The following is a 17,081-nucleotide window of genomic DNA, read 5'->3' as shown; positions in this document are numbered from 1 at the left end:
TCTGCCACACCGAAGCAAGAGCATTTCAATGCAGTCAAAAGCCCAAGCCCGCCACCTGCAACAGCTGACTGAGATGGCTCACTGCTCTGCTGCAACTATTCGGTTTTAATAAAACCAGCTACATTTTAAAGCTTTTCATTACAGGTTCCCTCTTTATGGGCTACCTGAAAGTAACAATGCTATAAAGACTGGAGGCTCCTGTGCAAACAGCAGGGATAAAATAAGTGTGCCATTGTGCACTGTCTTTGTAACGGAACCATCCTGCAGAATTTTACTGTGCTGTCAGAATGTGGTTCCAACAAAGGGCGGGGGGCCTGCATTAGTGGCTCAAAGTCACAGAGCCCAGAGATTGCCTGAGTAGAAAAGCTCTTCTGAAGCAACGAAAGAGGAGGACGTGGCTCGTTTATCATGCTTCAGTGCTGCCTTCACAGTAGATGCCCGGAGCATCAAACAATCAGGGTATGTCAGGACACTTGGGCCTGGGTAGGAAGCAAGGTTGAATGAGTGGGCATTGCCAAGGTTGTGCATTTGACTTCTTGAATGGGTGAGAACAGTTGCTTGAGAAAGAATAAAAACCTGCTTAAACTGAGCAGTCTCAAGAGAAAGTGACCCATACCCCAGAGACAGCTGGTGCTCTGGGGCCATCTGCGGGGCTCCCCAGTCCCAGCTGTACCTGCTCATGCTCCGCACGCCTCCTCTCCTCCTCCCGGCGCATCTGCTCCTCATAGTGCCGGCGCTGTTCCCGCTCCTGCTGCTTCCGAAGCTCCTTCTCTCGCCTTTGTTGCTGGGGGGCAACAAGCAGACAACGTGAATGAACTGAACACAATTGTCGGGTGTGGGGAAGCCAGCAGGGAAAGCTGCAGACCTGCACATGTGAGCTCTTAACGAGAGATGCCTACGTGCCCACAGGTGCCTTCGTTCCTGTGCCTTGGGGGGGCACATTGGCAAGAATGAGGTAAGAAGTACAACCAAGAGTTACAAAATAGTCACAAAGTTGACAATATAGCACAGGGAATATAGCCACCAATAACAACTATGGGTACTGAAAATATTAAGAAAAACACTTAGTAAAGTACATGACTGTCTAACCATGCTGTACAACTGAAACTAATACAAAATAATACTGAAAGCAAAAACAAACCAAACCAAAACAAAACAGGATGAGGAGACAGAGAGAAATTCAGTGTCATGCAGAACATCCTGCTATTTGCCATGCAAGTGGGCTCTCCGGGTTTATACATCTGTCCTGAGAAATTCCCATTAAGTGCGTTCTCCCAACTGGCTGACGGGGGTTTTTCCATCAGGGTGGAGGTATAAACACTGAGGTATAACGTTACTTGTTACATCTTATCAAACTGTTTATGAGCTTCTATAGGTTTTAGCACATTCACAATGCTCATGTCCTTCAGTCTTTCTGACACCATCTGGGGCAAACATTTCATACCTACAGAAGAGAAAAACCAGAGGGGTCAAGGGACACATTTAGGGCACACAGTAATTAACAGCTGAGGGTACAGGCGAGTTTAATGACTCCCACCCAGTCAGCCAGGCTGTCTTTCTTTATTTCCTGGGGTTTGCACTTGGAGTGCCAAGTTCATCTCCTTACTCAAGGAGGACCCTTACGCTCAGGAGCCACCACCGTCTCGTCCAGTCACCAAAGCTCTGACGGTGGACAGCGCAGTAGGAGCCTTTTATCCTTCTTCACAAAAATCTTCTGAGGCAGATATTATTATTACCCACCATTTTATGTGAGAAAACAGGCACAGAGAGATTAAATAATTGCTTGAGGTCCCACCCACATCTGAGGTCAATCCCTGTAAGTGGCAGAGCTTGATTTCAAAGCCAAGACATGTGACTTCAATCAGAGCAGAATCATGACAAAGGAGAAGAGGCATTGGGAGTGACAGGAAGATCACAAATGAATCCAGCTCTCCATTATGCTCTCGGGGAGGCGGGGCCTCGTCGGGGGCAGTCACAGGAGCCAAGGTGTCTCAGCCAGGGGCAACACGTTCCCGGTCCCGGGGCACTGGCAATGTGTGGCGAGTGTGGGTGAGTTCCTGCTTGTCTCAGCGACGGAGGGGCATGCCTTCCCTTTCGTGTGAGAGGCCAGGGATACTAGACATCCCACAATATGCGGGATAGTCATATATTACAAAACAGGTTTCAGGCCCCACACCATTAGTGTCCCTTTTGAGAACTGCCACAGGCCCTTTCCTTTGTGTCCCAGCCCAGTAGTGGCATTATGATTTCTTCTTCCTCAAATACCAGGTTTGGAGGGCCATCCCAGGGGGTGCATTCCCTCGTAACATTCTCAACAACAATTTACTTCCTGACGGAGGAAACATGAGTTACTCAAACAGAACGTACTGTGACTGTATCCCACTGGCGAGCCAGCTCTGCACAAGCAGGGAGAAGGCTTCCCAGTGCAAAAGCTGTCATAGCCGCAGTGGCCACAGACACTCAAAACTCCAAAGGAGCTCAGAATGAGGAGGCCTTTCCGAAGTGATGTGGCTCCCGCCTGCAACTCTCAGGGTGGCTGCCTTCCCATCACCTCTGAGGCTCAGGAGATACGTTGCCTTTGGGAGACTCAATGTCTATCACATCCACATCAACAACTACTTGTCCTCCTTAGACTGTAGGTGACAGGGAGACACTGGAGAACTATAAGCAGTCAGATGCCACAATCAGACTTGCATTTTCAGGAGGCTTCCTACCAGCCAGGGGAGGGGGTGAATCTGGAAGCTGGAAGGCAGAGCAAGGCCATGCTAGGGATCCAGGCAGAAAATGGTGGGGCATCAGTGAGTGAAGAAGCAAGGGCAGTAAGAGAGAGTCCATGTTCCAACTGCTGTGGAGGATGGAGGTGAAACGAAAAGGAGGAAAGATGAAAACCTACCCAGAGTTTCAGTTATTTTAACAGGACTGGAGTGGACACCAACTTAGAAGTAGAAATTCGAACTGCGCCAAAATGAAACAAGCAGTCGGGTGAGCATGGTGTGTGTAAGGGGACTGACGCTCCTGGCCAAGGGGCACAGCAGACAGTGGGATGGAGGAGCAAACGTAGGTCCAGGGAAGGGGACAAGGAGGGTAGGGATGAGTCAGGTCCAGACATGCAATTACTGTTTCATGGGAAAAAAATACAGGAAGGTGTGAGTAGAAAACATCATCATGGGAACTGACAGAATAATTTGGATTCTAGACTCAGAACAGAGAGGAGTTCCCAACACTCAACCCCAGCCAATCAGTGCCAGGGTGAAGAATAAAATAATTATGTGTACAGATCTGGCTCCTAGCAGGGAATAGCCCTAATTTAGCCAACTTTTCAAGTTTTTCACTCCCACCATTGGTCTCTTTCTTCAGGAAAAAGAAAATAATCAAGCCTTTGGAAGATTTAGCAGATTTTTATGGGAAGAATTTGTACCTTTTCAATCGCTTTGCTAGGAATCAATACTGTTTTATAATTACATGCCTCTCAGGTCGCCATGCAAGGTGTATACAGTATTGATTGCAACTCGAGAGGGTCTGGGCTTCGAAAGTACTCTGTGGTTCCTGAGAAAGACACTCGAAAGTGACTAATAATGAATACTGATCTCCCTCAGTTCGGCTGCCGCTAACTCACGGAGGCATCTGCCGGGGCTCTGGTTCCTGTGGTGAGGCTGGAAAAATACATCACTTCCCCAGCCTTCTGGGGGCACCTTGCCAATTTCCAGCTGCTGTGTTTCAATGTCAATGCCTTTCCAGGAAAAACGTTTGCTCTCTCTCTTCCTGGGCGTTGGGCTGCTCGAGGGAACATACCAAAGCATGTTGGAGAAACACCTCGTCCTGGGCTTCAAACTGACACCCGTACGAAAAGCTCTGATGCCTCTTGTTGGCAGCAGCTCTTTGAGATTTGATCCTGGTGGACCCCCAGTCTCTCCCTTGGCACCTGATGCCTCGGAGGTGCACAGAGGATTCTGCCGAACTGAACTGAGTAAAAAACTTGGGGCAAAAGAAAATAACACAGCACCCTTCTATAATTCTGTGGTGGGATCTCCACTCTATTACAGTACATATAGGTTAGATCCCATTGTACCTCATATCCTGGTCATCTGAGCATGTCTTCCCCACTCTGCTGTCTAGGCTGAACCTCCTTGAGGGTAGGGTCTCTGTTCCACTCCAGATTTTGTCTAGCACTCTATCCAATACAGAGCTTGACACCCTGACATTTGTCACCTATATCATGGGTACAAGATAGATTGGGCAGCAGGAGAGGGGAGAAAGCCTCGTGGAGCCTCAGATCACCCCTTCACCTTTGCAAGCCCTCCGGGCCAGAAGAGTCTTTAATGCTGAGCACAGACAAGGCCTGAGAATGTTTTTTAAGCAGAGACCCACCTCCTGTTGGCATGGGCATAGTATCTGTTTGCCACGTCAGAGAAAGGCAAAAGGAAAATAAAACAAGGAACTAAGTCTAGCTAGATGAGTGGAAAAGGGGGGGGGAACAGTATTTCTGAATTTCATTCATATTATTCATGAAGATGTCAGTGGTTCTGCTGTCAAAAAAGAATGGTTTAAACCAATCACTCTAAAATTCTTGGCTGATGCCCCCCCCGGATGGAGTTGCCTGGAATTATATTTTCATCCATATCTTCTTAGATGCATCCCAAAAGTTATATCACTTAAATTTAGACATTCAGTGGGTTCTTGTAAGTTTCCTAGATGTTTTTTCCTGGTTGGGGGACAACTTGTGACACTCACTCTGAAAATTGTCCAGGCTAAAATCACTGTAGCCTTGCTCTATGGAGCAGGTTGCCAGGGTCCTCTTGTCTCCCTTGTATTCTATTGGTGTCCTGAAAGAATGATTTTTTTGTTTTATAACAGCTTGATCCTCTCTGTGGATGTTCCCCATCTGGCCACCTCCAGGAGGAGGCTGTGTGGCTGCCCTTTCAACGGTATGAACTAGAAAGTTTATTTTAATGAGGATAATCATCCTGCGCTCTGCTCAGGGGACCCTCAAAATTATACATTTATCCCACCTGACTCTGCAGAATTTCAGGTCTTTGCATTCTGCCAAAAGAATGTCACCTTAATCCTTAATATTCAATCCTTATTAAAGTCATGAGAAATAATCCTCATGGATGTTCATGACCAAGACTGTGGGATTGATCTTTCCTTCCTTTTGTTTCTTTAAATGCTATTTTCAGATGGAATTTAGCCAGCAGGAATGTGTGAACTGCACAGGGGACTCTGGCTTTTGCAGAAGTGACTTTGATGGACTGTGAGGCCATAAATTGCATTTTACAGTGTTATCAGAACAAGCCTAATGAAGCTGGTCACTGTGCTTGTGGTGGGAATATCGCCTTGCTCATCGTTCATGACACCACTCACCATGACTAGGCAAGGGCACAGGTTTCCCATTATCTCAGAAATCTCAGAAGGAGTGACAAGTTTACTCTTGCCTCATACACAATGTGAGTCTTGAGCCCTTTGAGTCTGTCTCTTCTCTTAGCCGCTAGGACTCTCATTGTGCAGGTTTTCGGGGAACTAACCCTGGCCCTGCTCCATCTTGCTTTTCTCTTCTACTTTCTAGTCCCTTGTACTTTATTTTATTTTTAGTTGCTGTTTTAATCTTTGTAAACTACCTTAAGTTCTCTTTTGGAATGAAGAGAGGATTTACACTCATAAACAAATAAAAAGCAAATCTTGGCCTTCCATGTGTTTTGAAACCTCAAATTCTTCCTTAAAAAGATCAAAATGAAAATATCCAAGAAATTGTAGACTTGTAATTTGGCTCTTTGTTGACGAAGATGCCACCTCTGTTTATGTCACCTGTGCACATGGTCAAAGTTGTTTCCGCAGCAGTGGGGACCAACGTAGCCTTACCCTGACACTGGAGAGCTGGCTGGGGCGAGCTGCTGGGACAACACAGAGTCTGCTGGGACCCGAAGGGACACTGAACACAATCTCCTTTCTGGTCATAAAGACGGTGCGTGCACCCAAGCAAATAGATCTAAGTACCGGCCACCTGCCATTCTAAGGATGTGGAATCTTTTGAAAAATGTAGAAAATTGTAATCTCTATGTATGTTTTTTAACCTAAAAAAGTACTTCACCACAGGTTATTCTACTTAGAGCCCTGTGAGATAAGCGGGTCGAACGTCAATAAAAGTGTCCTTCTTTTATACCCTCAGGAAGGTTTCATGCCTTGTCAATGGCCTCAAGATAAGTTAGGGGGAAATCGTGGAATGAGTACAGATTATATGAGTGCCAGGCATTGGCAGGGCAGAGTGACTTACATGCTTCAGCTCATTTAATCTCACAAAGTGATGATAAGGGTTTATTACTGTTCCCACTTTATAGATAAGCGAATTGATGCTCAGAGAAGTTACATAAATTATTCCATGTTTCACAGCTGGAAAATGTGGAGCCTGAAATCAAGCCCAGGTCAGTCTGACTCCATGCTCTTTCCAAGCTATGCCCTACCGTGCCCTAGCCCCTAGTATGGGGAGCGTGTTCTATCAGTTAGAGACGCAGTGGGACGTACAGTGGGAGTGTGGGGAGGCACTAAGAAAAAGACTCCATCCCTCCTGTCACCATCAGTGCTTCCTTCCACACCCTTAAGGAATTCCAGATGGGGTACTTAGCTGCTTCTACCTACTTACCAAACACCCAGGTCGAAATTGAGTCTTGTTCTCATGACCTTTGGTGGATTTGGGAAAAACATGGATAGATGCCATTGTGTAAAGATTTTAGGTCTTGGGTCTATCTTTTAGATACTTCACGTTTTCCACTATATAGACACACAGGTAACATCTACACCTGAGAATTACTAGATGCAATGAGACATGTAACTGGTGACAGGGGTGGGTGAGAGAGGCAAAGAACTTGGAGGAAAGAACATGGGATAAAAACAGTTTGCTCTGCCATCAAAACAAACACTGCAGACCGTGCAGTCTCAATAAATATTTAACAATGAGCGAATGTTGCATGACTCTGAGTAAATCACTGCAACCCAGTGTTCTAGGAGGGGGTAGATTAGATGATCCCATAGGTCTGTTCATTCTATGGAGTCCAGCAAGGGTGTGCTCCATTGCAGGGCAAAAATCTACTAACGATTCAGAATGAAAAGTGAAACAAAGCAGAATTCTCTTAGAATTTGCTTTTAGTGGGTTCTTCCTGGTTTTCACCCTGGTGGCCTCTTCTAAGTGGTGAGGGGGACCCCACTGACCACAGAGGACTTGAGTCAGCCTCCAGAGCTGCCAGCGCAGGATCAAGTTGAGCTCCTTGGGAAGTACCTCAAACTGTCCCCTCAACTCAGGGGCTCTCTGTTCAAAGACACTCAGAATGAAAGGATGCAGTGTGGTCCTTTGAACCAGCCACACAGGATGCGTGCCCCTCACTTAAGTCCGACTGCTCTGTAGAAATCTCACAGAAGCTTCTGGGCATTTCATCTGCACAGTTTAACAAGTGCTAAGTGTCAGTATCGGAAAGACCATAGCAAATCAGCCACAGCAGGGCAAGGGCATTTCTTGTAACTAAAACTGGGATTCCAATCTTTCTTTTATAGGAAGGACATGAGAGTGAGGGTGAAGCAGTCTCACACCCCTGAATTCACTACCCAATGACTAATCAGAATAATGAAACATAATAGTAACAATTGATGACACAAACATTTATGTAGTGCCCCCTGCAATGCCACACACATGCACACACTGTTCTCAGCTCTTTACTCATATTAACTCATTCAACTTTCACTGTGAACCTTTTAGGCACAGACTACTGGTCATTATCCCAATTTGACAGATGAGGAAACTGAGGCACACACAGACCAATAGCTTGCCCAAGTTCACTCAGTGGTGAAGTGGAAAGCTAGGACTACACTCTGTGCCTGGCTCTTGGCATGCCATCTCTGTGGATTGGGAAGAAGCTGGTATACCACGTGAAAGATGTTGTCTTATGCTTTTTTAGGTGGCCATTTTTTTCTCTTTCTATCTTCACTTTGTTACCTATCTTTTCTTCACAGAAACAGTAATCAGAGAACCATTAAGGAAGCTGGACAGGCTACATAGACCTCATCGTTTTCTTTTTATACTCTTTATAAGATGAAAGATAAACCATCGACCTACCCATTCAGAGCTTTCCTGGAGATTAACTGCCTAAACAGTTCCTCTGAACTCCCTGGACAACTTTGGAACAGTAGGCAGCCTCATGGCTCAGCACTCTTTGAGTCTACGTGTGCCACACTGGCCTTTGAGCACGTGGGCAGTTCTAAACAGACAGAGCTGTGAGGAGGCTTGATGAAAAATTCCAGTCCTGTCTCTTCTATGGATGCTGGTCAATGGGATTGTTCACAAGCTCCTTATTGTCTCCGTGCTGCAACAGTTTCCCCAGGGAGAATGGCTACCTGGGTTTTCCTGGGACTCCTATAGAGGAGCAAGAATGGCCTGGTGGACAGGCTGAGTACCTATGACTCTGTAGGTTAGTGTAACAGTCAAGTGTCTATGTACCTCCCAAATTCCTTCTGCCATTATTTAGAAGCTTTACTATGAGATTCTAGATTGAGTCCTATGAAAACAAGCCCATTATAAATGATTTTATTAATACAATGTCTAGGGAGAGGGCCACACTGCACCTCTGGGGTGTTATTAAAGATGCTAACTCATATCACATGCGGAAAGGTTGCAGAAACAGGTGACATTTGGGGAAGCACATTATCATCACCTTCCAACACTGATGGGGAGGATGTGGAAGGCATTGTAGTTTTCTTTGGCATAACTCGTATTAATGCAGGAACTCATAAGGACTTCAATCAATAACAGAATAAGTTGCTCAAAAATAAAATACGCTACATCAAGCCTCTAAAAGTATAAGCAGAGATCATATGTTAAACAGGCTAAATGACTCTGAGGAATATCGAGGGGCTTTTTGCCTTGAGAGAAGTGACTTGGATCACTCTTCAGGACTCTTATGTCCCCCAACCTCTACGAATCCAGAAAACTAATCACTGAAGGAGATGATAGAGAAATGAAAACAACTGAATTTAAATGTTGTAGGAAATAACGCTGTCTATGAAACTATTTTGTACTGGGGGGTGGGCAGGGCTGGGAATACAAGACAGAAAACTGTACTTGAACAAGAATTAAATAAAAATTTTAAAAAAGGAAACTACTTTGTTGACATAGTTCTATGGTTAGGAACAAGTAAAAATAGTGAAACACAAGAGATGAAGACTAGATGGACAAAAAGAGGTTCCATGGAGAGCCCAGACAATGGAAGGCAGGTCTGTACTGCCCAAGGCATGCCGTCACTGGGAATTCATACCTGCCACCCACTTGGGGTCAGCAATGTCTTCCCAGTATGAAATGCTGTACACATAAAATACAAGCATATCCTTCCCATTCCTTGAAAGTGTGGGAAGGGCTTTGGGCAAAAGGACTTAAAATATCTGTAGCATTTTAAGATGCAGTACAAGAATTTCAGTCCAACTCCCTCACCCTGGCAGGAAACCCCTCCCATCAAGGATCCTGGGGAACCCCACACAAAGTCCTGCCTCCCCAGCATGGCAGGCAAGTCAGAGCTTCTGGGACCCACTGAGAAGCAGGGTTTCGTACATCCATGCACACCACCCAGCCTCTGAAGCACAAGTGTGACATGTACGCATGTGCGATTGTAGACCATTGTCAGAGGCCCAGGGGCAGGTCCACCTGGGACAATGAGCATCCACTTTGTCAGCCTGGCTCCCAGCTGTTTCATAATTTCTGTTCAGTTATTGAAATAATGGAGCTAAATCCCAGCTAGAAAGCATTCATTCTTTATGCTGACGCTAACGACATCCAGGAATAAAGGGCCACTCTGCCCCTCACCAGTGACCACTGCTCACAGCACCCACCAGGATGCTTACAGTTAATTATCAAGTAAGTGACTTAAAGGCCAATTCTCACCAGTGTCAATGAATGAACACACCAGGTCCTGAAAGGGGGAGTTATTCTTGCTCATGGTGCTTTCTTCTGCTGAGGACCTGGGAGTGTGGCCCAGTGGGTGGGAATTCCGCACTGGTGCAAAGCCACACTCAAGTTCCCATCTCCTGCTTCTGCCCACTGAGCCTGTGCAGGGTGCATTCAACTCTGAGCCCTCACCCTGAAGGGAGTTGACTTGGAGTCACCACAACAAGGCAGATCATGGGAAACAAAGAGTTTTCCCTTCCTGCACAACTCTCTTCTTGAATTTATTCACATACTTACTGGGTACCAGGTACTGTTCTAAGTACTTTGTATGTATTTAGTCATTTATGCCTCAAAACTACCACTACCCCATTTTATATATGGGCAAACTGAGGCCAAGAGGAGTCATGTCATGCCCAAGATCGCAAAGGCAGTAAGTGGTGGAGCTGGATTCAAACCCATGCAGTTATTTAGTAGCTAATACTCTTGACTACCTTGCTTCTACCCTCCAGGTGAAGGGGTTACTTCTGAGGTATTGTGCCCCCGATGCCCAGAGCTTATATTCAGACATCACAAGAACACAAAAACTCTTCTTACAGGTTTAATTTAGGTACTAGTGGGACACAAGACTCGTTGCAGCCACTTGGCAATAATGGGGTCACAATTATACAGTGTTGGAAATGACAGCAAGAAAAGCTTATGAGAGAACCCACTGAAAAGCAGAGCTCTCCAGAGGAAGGTCGCCTGAGGCCTGGCGGGGAAGTGGAGACCGTCCAAGGTCTGAACGAGGTACATTCAGAAGAATGGAGATGGGCTGCCTCCTTGTGCTGGCAAGGACAGGGCTACCAGCCAAGTGAGCAGCAGAGGAGACCCCAGAAAGACACAGGAGTAGGGGTGCTCTCAGGGAAGAGCCCCCCAAAAGGGATGGAAAAGTCCAAAAAGTTTTATAGCACAAAAAGAAGGTATATCAGAGAACTAAGGATGGCAGGAAATTGGAAATCTTATCTATATAGAAAAGCTTTAAAACAAACAAACAAAAACTAACAACTTCAAAACTGTCAGTTCTGTAACAACAATGACATATTCACTCCATTTCTGTATCAGGCATAGTGCCAAGGTTTGTGTATACGATTCCCTTCACTTTGCACAACCATCCTGCACCTCCAACAGTATCTTAATTGTGTATACAGGTGTATAAGGAAGCTTAGGTTTGGAGCAGGTGAGGAACTGGCCCAAGACCACACAGGTGGAATGCACCCCGGGCTCCACAGCTTCAAAGCTGGTGGACTTCGCCCCTGCATTAACCTGCTATACTACCAGTTAAACTAATGGTGATTTTTTTCTCTTAATGACATAACCGAATTCCTACTAGTATTACAACAAATATTCTTCAGAAGACATAAATACGTTTCCCTGTTGATACATTTTATTTTAATAAATTCAAGGGGGTTTTACTGCTACACATAAAATAATTTAAACTTTTGGAAATTATACCTCTGACTTAAGTCAAATGCACCCAATTCCAATAATAATAATAACAACTACTATGTACTAAGTGTCTTCTAAGCCTATTCTAAGGCTTTCTGTGAATTAACTCATTCAATCCTCACAATGGTCCAGGGTGGGGGAGGGGGGAGGCATAGCAAAGAGAAGACAGGTGAGTGCTATTGTTATTCTAGTTTTACTAATGAAGAACCTGAGGCACCAGAAAGTTAAAAACGTCTACCTATTAAGGAAAGGTTAGCCAAACAACTACTCTCAACTGAATTTTTCCAAATGCTTTGTGCCCAGGAGACTTTTAAGAGTTTCAATATGTTGTCCAGTACATACCGACTCTTAAAGAGATATGCAGCTTTCCCCCGCCCCTTCCTTGCCCCCTGTTTTTTGGTCTAAGAGCATCTGGGAGAAACTACTTGGGTCCCCAAGGACAACCGTACAAACAGCGGCTTCTCTGGGTTTGGAGCTGGCACGGCTCCTATGAGTCTGGCCGGTTACCCTGAGTGAAAACACACGCTCAGAGAGAAGGTAAGCAAAGCTGGCCATAAGTGGACGAACATGTATTCACAAGTTCTCTAAATGGACCCATGAGGTGGGTGTCCTTGGTAAAAGTGAAACTGCGTTTGACAAGTCCTTCAAGAGCGAATCTGTCTAGCTCTTGGCAGTTGACAAAGTTCTTTCACATCTATTTTCCTGGCCAAACCTTAGAACAACTGGGTGGTGGGAACAAGCTTTGTTAGTAGTCTCCCCATAGAGCTTAGGAAGTGGGGGTGTGGGGAGACTCAGAACTTCCAGGGAATGCAGGTGGGACACAGTGGCTCTCAAATTCACATAGACGACTTTCCACTTCAAAACCAGATCTGACTTCGTGAGCAAGTAATTTTTTCCCTCCAAAACAAACAGGAAATGAATGTGTTTCTAAAAGGGCACCACGGAGAAGCTACTTTTCAAAATTTCTTTTTTGCTTTGAAACGGAAGGATGCTACTACATACTTGAACTTCAGGCTGCATTCTGCAGAGCTGGCCCCTTGAACTGTGTCCTCAGGTTCAAATCCTTGATTTTCTTTGCAACAACATCAAAGTCTCCTGGTCTTCCTTCTATGTCCTTACCAGTCTTCTGTGCTGGCTTCTCCTCCCCTACTCTGACTTCTCAGAGCTCGGGCCCAGACTTTCTTCTTTGCTCAGTGTATATACTTCCATTACCATCAACTGATAATTCCCATCTTTCTCATGGTTCACCCCTCTTCTGTGCTCCTCTCTCTATAATCTGACTGCATCCTTGGCATCACTACTGGCCTCCTCATAGGCATCATAAATTCACCATGTTCCAAACTGATCTTATCCTCTTGCTACCAAACCTGCTTTTCTACCTGGGTGCCCCAGTAGATGTCAGGAACCTCCTGTGGCTGCCCACTCTCCTTCATCTCCGACGTCTGGGCAACCATCAGGCCCTGCATGTTCCACAGGCCACATCTCTCCGTTTCTCAGTCCACCTAAAGCACTATCCCCTCTGGGACTGGACTAACGCGACTCTTCCACCCACTCACGCTCTTTCCAACTACTCTCTGGCAAAAGCCAAAGTTGCATTTTAAAAATGCACATCTGATCTCATCTCCTTGGATAACACATGCCAATGCCTTCCTGCTATTCTTAGAGTAAAATTTGAAACTCCTTAACTTGGCCCAAGAAGCCCTGCAAGACTGTGCCTTGGCCTCCCTTCCCATCATCCTCTGCTCTCCTTCAGCCAACTCTGACCCATGCTCCTCCAAGCCAGGCTGGGCTCCTGTCCCTGTGGTACATGCACTCAGGGCATGTTCTTCTCCACTATATCACTCTGGCAATGACAGTCAATGGTGATTTGGGTGATTATTTGCCTGACGCCTGTTTCTCCCACAGATCTCATCTTCACAAGGGCAGGCTGTATTCCCAGTGTCCTGTATAGTTGTATAGCAGAGGTAGGCATTCACTAATGCATTTGTTGAATGACTGCCTACAGAAATGGGAAAAAGGTTTTAATTTTACTGTACACTTAAAAAAATTGAGCTCAATGTCCTTGAAAGAGGCTTATAGGGAAATCTCTGCTTAGACTGCCAGTCTCTCATTTTGTACATTAGGGCTCCACTATTGCTAGTCAATAAGACACCAGTGGTATTAAAAAAACAAACAAATAAACAAAAAAACTTCAGGCAATAGTGGCTCAGTGGATAGAGTGCTGACTTGTGAACCAAAGAGTAGCTGGTTCAATTCCCAGATAGGGCACATGCCTGGGTTGTGGGCTGCATCCCCAGTGGGGGCACGTGAGAGGCAACCACACGTTGATGTCTCTCTCCCTCTCTTTCTCTCCCCCTTTCCCTCTCTCAATAACTGACTAACTAAATAAATGAATAAATGCATAATCTTTATAAAAACCTTCAGGCAATAGAGCAAAAGCTGTATAATATCTTTTAGGTTATCATTGGACTATGATGGTCTTGAAGGGCACTAAATAAGACCTCAGTCTCATTGGCTTCAATGGCTTGAAAAACTTAACACAACTCTCTGAAAGACAACCTTACTACCACAGAGCAAGCTGGTGTTCCTAGGGTAAATCTGATTAATTCCTGTGACTTAAACACACTCTTTCCAAATGGAGGTATACAAGGCCTTCTGCGAGTTGAAAAATATATATAAATTACTGGTATCATCTCAAAACCTTTGAGCAGAATTAGGCATCACCACAAATCTTCCGCTCAAGGTCAGTGTCTGAAAAGACCACCAGAGTGGGTGTCCCAACACCTCCTGTAGTAGAGAGTAAAATAAGCTGTGCTTTGTCTGGGGCAAGTAATGAAAAATATTATTGAACTGAATAAAAAAAGAAAAAGCCCTCGACCTACTTTGTCTCACTATTGCTGGACTCGCTCACCTGAGCTGGGTTTAATCAAGTTCCTAGAACTCAGTTATAAATTGCACTTTATCACTGGTCACAAGCTGAGAGTCTTGTACCCACTGTTTAATTGCCTTGAAGCCATGTGCTTTTCACATGCTGATAAATGACTACATTCAAAGTGTACAAAGTCTTCCTAAGAATATACAGATACTGATTTAGAATGTAGCTTTACCCACATGGTTAGCCATAAATAGCAAAGGACACGCAGGGCTTCCTTAGAAAGCTCTGGTAGGAGGTGACAGCTGGGATCAGAGTAAGACAAAGCCTATAGCCTACAGAGCCTGTGTCACTGAAAGGGCATTGGAAGGGCCTTTTTTTGGAAAAGGAATGCATTTCCCAGGAGGTTTACACAAGCCTACCTGACGACAGTGGTGCTAAATTTGCGAGTCTAACTACGGACACCAGAAACGCAAGTTGTCGCCCCAGGCCGGGGCAGCAGGCGTGGATGGGAATCCAGCGGGAGAGGGATGCAGGAGGGGCGTCCTTGGTGGCAGGGACATTCGTCACTCAGGTGTTCAGAATTTACAGCCATTTGAGTGTGCAGTCTTTCTTTTTCTTCTCCAGTGAGCAATAGGGGCAAGATACAGAATCAAAAGATAAAGCTGGTATAATCTCCATGTCCTGCAGTCACAAGCATTCCTGCTTGCCGTGAGAAGCCAGGGCTCATGCACGCTGGCACACAAAGTGCCCTCAGGCATGCAGTTGCCTTCTGTGCAAGTGAGGCCTTACAGGGTGTGTTCCTGTGGGTGTACGTGCTGCACTGAGCCTGAACACTGAGTTGCACCCAAGGGAGAGACTCCAGAAAATGCCACAAAAGAAGAGATATGAGAAGCCTCGGCAGTACCTCTGACTGGGAGAAGGAGAGCCAGAGCCGGCTCAGAGATGGGCACCTGCTGGTGCAGCTTCTCTGCCCTGCTCAGAAGCCCTTAAATGCTCAAGGTAAAAGATCACAGAAGGAGAGGCCCGCTGAAGACTGTGGGAGAGCAGGCTGACTACGGCTTAGTGGCGAGGTGGGATGGGTGCAGTGATAGCCCTTGGGCTCTAAAGTCCCATCCCCTGGGTGTCCAATCTGTTTTCTTTTTAAGCTGTGAGACCTTTAGAAAATCATTAGCCTCTGTAAGGACCCACTGCGTTATCTTTAGACTGGGGTTATTGTGAGGACTAAATGGGACAATCCATGTAAAGTGCCGAACAGAGGACTCTCCTATGACAGGTGCTTCATGATTGGCAGAGATGCTTATTCTAGCAACTTGATGAGAAAACATAGAAAGCTCAAATAAATCATACTGGGGAAAAGGAAACAACTCCCCCCCAAAATAAACACAAAAGGAAACTACACTGCACCCTCTGAAAATACATTACATTAATTATAGATCGGGATCCAAGGGCCATGAGTCCCTTAGTTTAAAATTTTAAAAAAGAAGGAAATTCGTGTGTGTGTGTGTGTGTGTGTGTTTGGGGCATCCATGCACATGTCTGCACTATTTAGTATTTTAAATGTTTTATGGGATGATGGGAGATTTTCTAGGGTTACATGGTAAGTGCTTCTACCCTGAAATTCAGTGTAACACATCACTGAGCAAGGAACCCACTGAGGCAAACGGTCAAGGTTTTCACAATGGGATGCTCCCACGTTGAGGCAGCCATGGGAAATGCTTTTGGAAGGAACCAACCACAAGCCAGGGAAAAGGAAGGAAAGGCAGGACTTGCGGGCAGCGCCTAGCTGGCCAGAGGGTATTGACCAAAAGCCCAAGGGAATAAACCCTGGATTCAAACAGCAGACGCCCTCTGGTCCAGGACTTGCACTGCTGTGTCATCAGAGACCAGAGAGCCCGGAGGAACACTACAGCCCTCAGCTGCGGGCCTGTAAGAGCCAGTAAGAGCCAAAACTGGCCCTGGTGAGCAGGGGATGACGCCAGGGCACAGCTGCGAGGACCTGTGGGACTTTCAATGTGTACCCAGAAGAGGAATCACCGGTGCAGGCAGCTTCACTGCGGTGCCTCGTACTTCACTCCCGAGAGCTGCCTGATGACACCCACACCTTCCCCTGGTTTTGCACGTATCGGGCCTGGGGCATGGAGCCAATTACTTCCCCTCCCTGAACCTCAGTTTCCTCTTGTTAAATGGAGAGTACATGGACTTGGCATGAGAAATGATGAATATATGTGAAGAGTTCATGATACTAGATAAACTCCTAGATATAAGCAAAGCCCCCTACCCAGTCTGTGGCATACAGAAGCCACTTAATAACTGCAATTGCTGGGTATTGTTGTTGTTGGTCTGCATACTAATGTTCCAGAGATATAATGACGGGATTTAGTGCAAACTGAAACCGAGGCCCTTATTGATTTAAACCTGGGAGGCTGGACCTGGATGAGCCATTTAAAAAGCAATCTGCTCCTGCTGTCTGCAATTCACCCCCCTCTGACTGCAGTGGCCACCTGACAATGCAAGTGAATTGCTGTAAACAGTTAATGAGGAGTATGACTGTGTTTGGAAAAATTGTATAATTACTACCCCATTACTATGCAGCCAGTGAACCTGTCATTTGCCATCCAACTTCCTATGTTCTCTCTGTTTCCTAACTGTCTAGGGTGCTGATTTATCTGACAAGAGGAAGGAGGCCTCAGAGCAAGGTTCTGGGAAGCGGGCTTTTGTAAACACCTATGAGACCACAGAGGTGAGGGCCTCATCCAGGAGCAGCCTTGTAGGCGGTATGGTTTCCCACAGAAATGGGAGCAGTGC

The 17,081-nt window shown here is 45.8% G+C and overlaps 1 protein-coding gene across 4 annotated transcripts in view; it reads right to left on the bottom strand.

Moving 5' to 3' along the window:
* Nucleotides 1-17,081, bottom strand: part of TNIK (TRAF2 and NCK interacting kinase) — a 348,375-nt gene that overhangs the window by 74,468 nt on the left and 256,826 nt on the right. For all 4 annotated transcript variants that reach the window (XM_037046529.1, XM_037046530.1, XM_037046531.1 and 1 more), the window contains exon 13: nucleotides 674-784. In XM_037046529.1, coding sequence (XP_036902424.1) covers nucleotides 674-784 — 111 coding nt within the window. The remainder of the gene's footprint in view (nucleotides 1-673; nucleotides 785-17,081) is intronic.

This window comes from Sturnira hondurensis, unplaced genomic scaffold, assembly GCF_014824575.4.
Source record: "Sturnira hondurensis isolate 20B ecotype Veracruz unplaced genomic scaffold, ASM1482457v3 Scaffold0005279, whole genome shotgun sequence".
Taxonomy (NCBI): Eukaryota; Metazoa; Chordata; class Mammalia; order Chiroptera; family Phyllostomidae; genus Sturnira; species Sturnira hondurensis.
The sequence above is the reverse complement of the archived record's forward strand: the minus strand, read 5'-3'. Positions and strand labels throughout refer to the sequence as shown.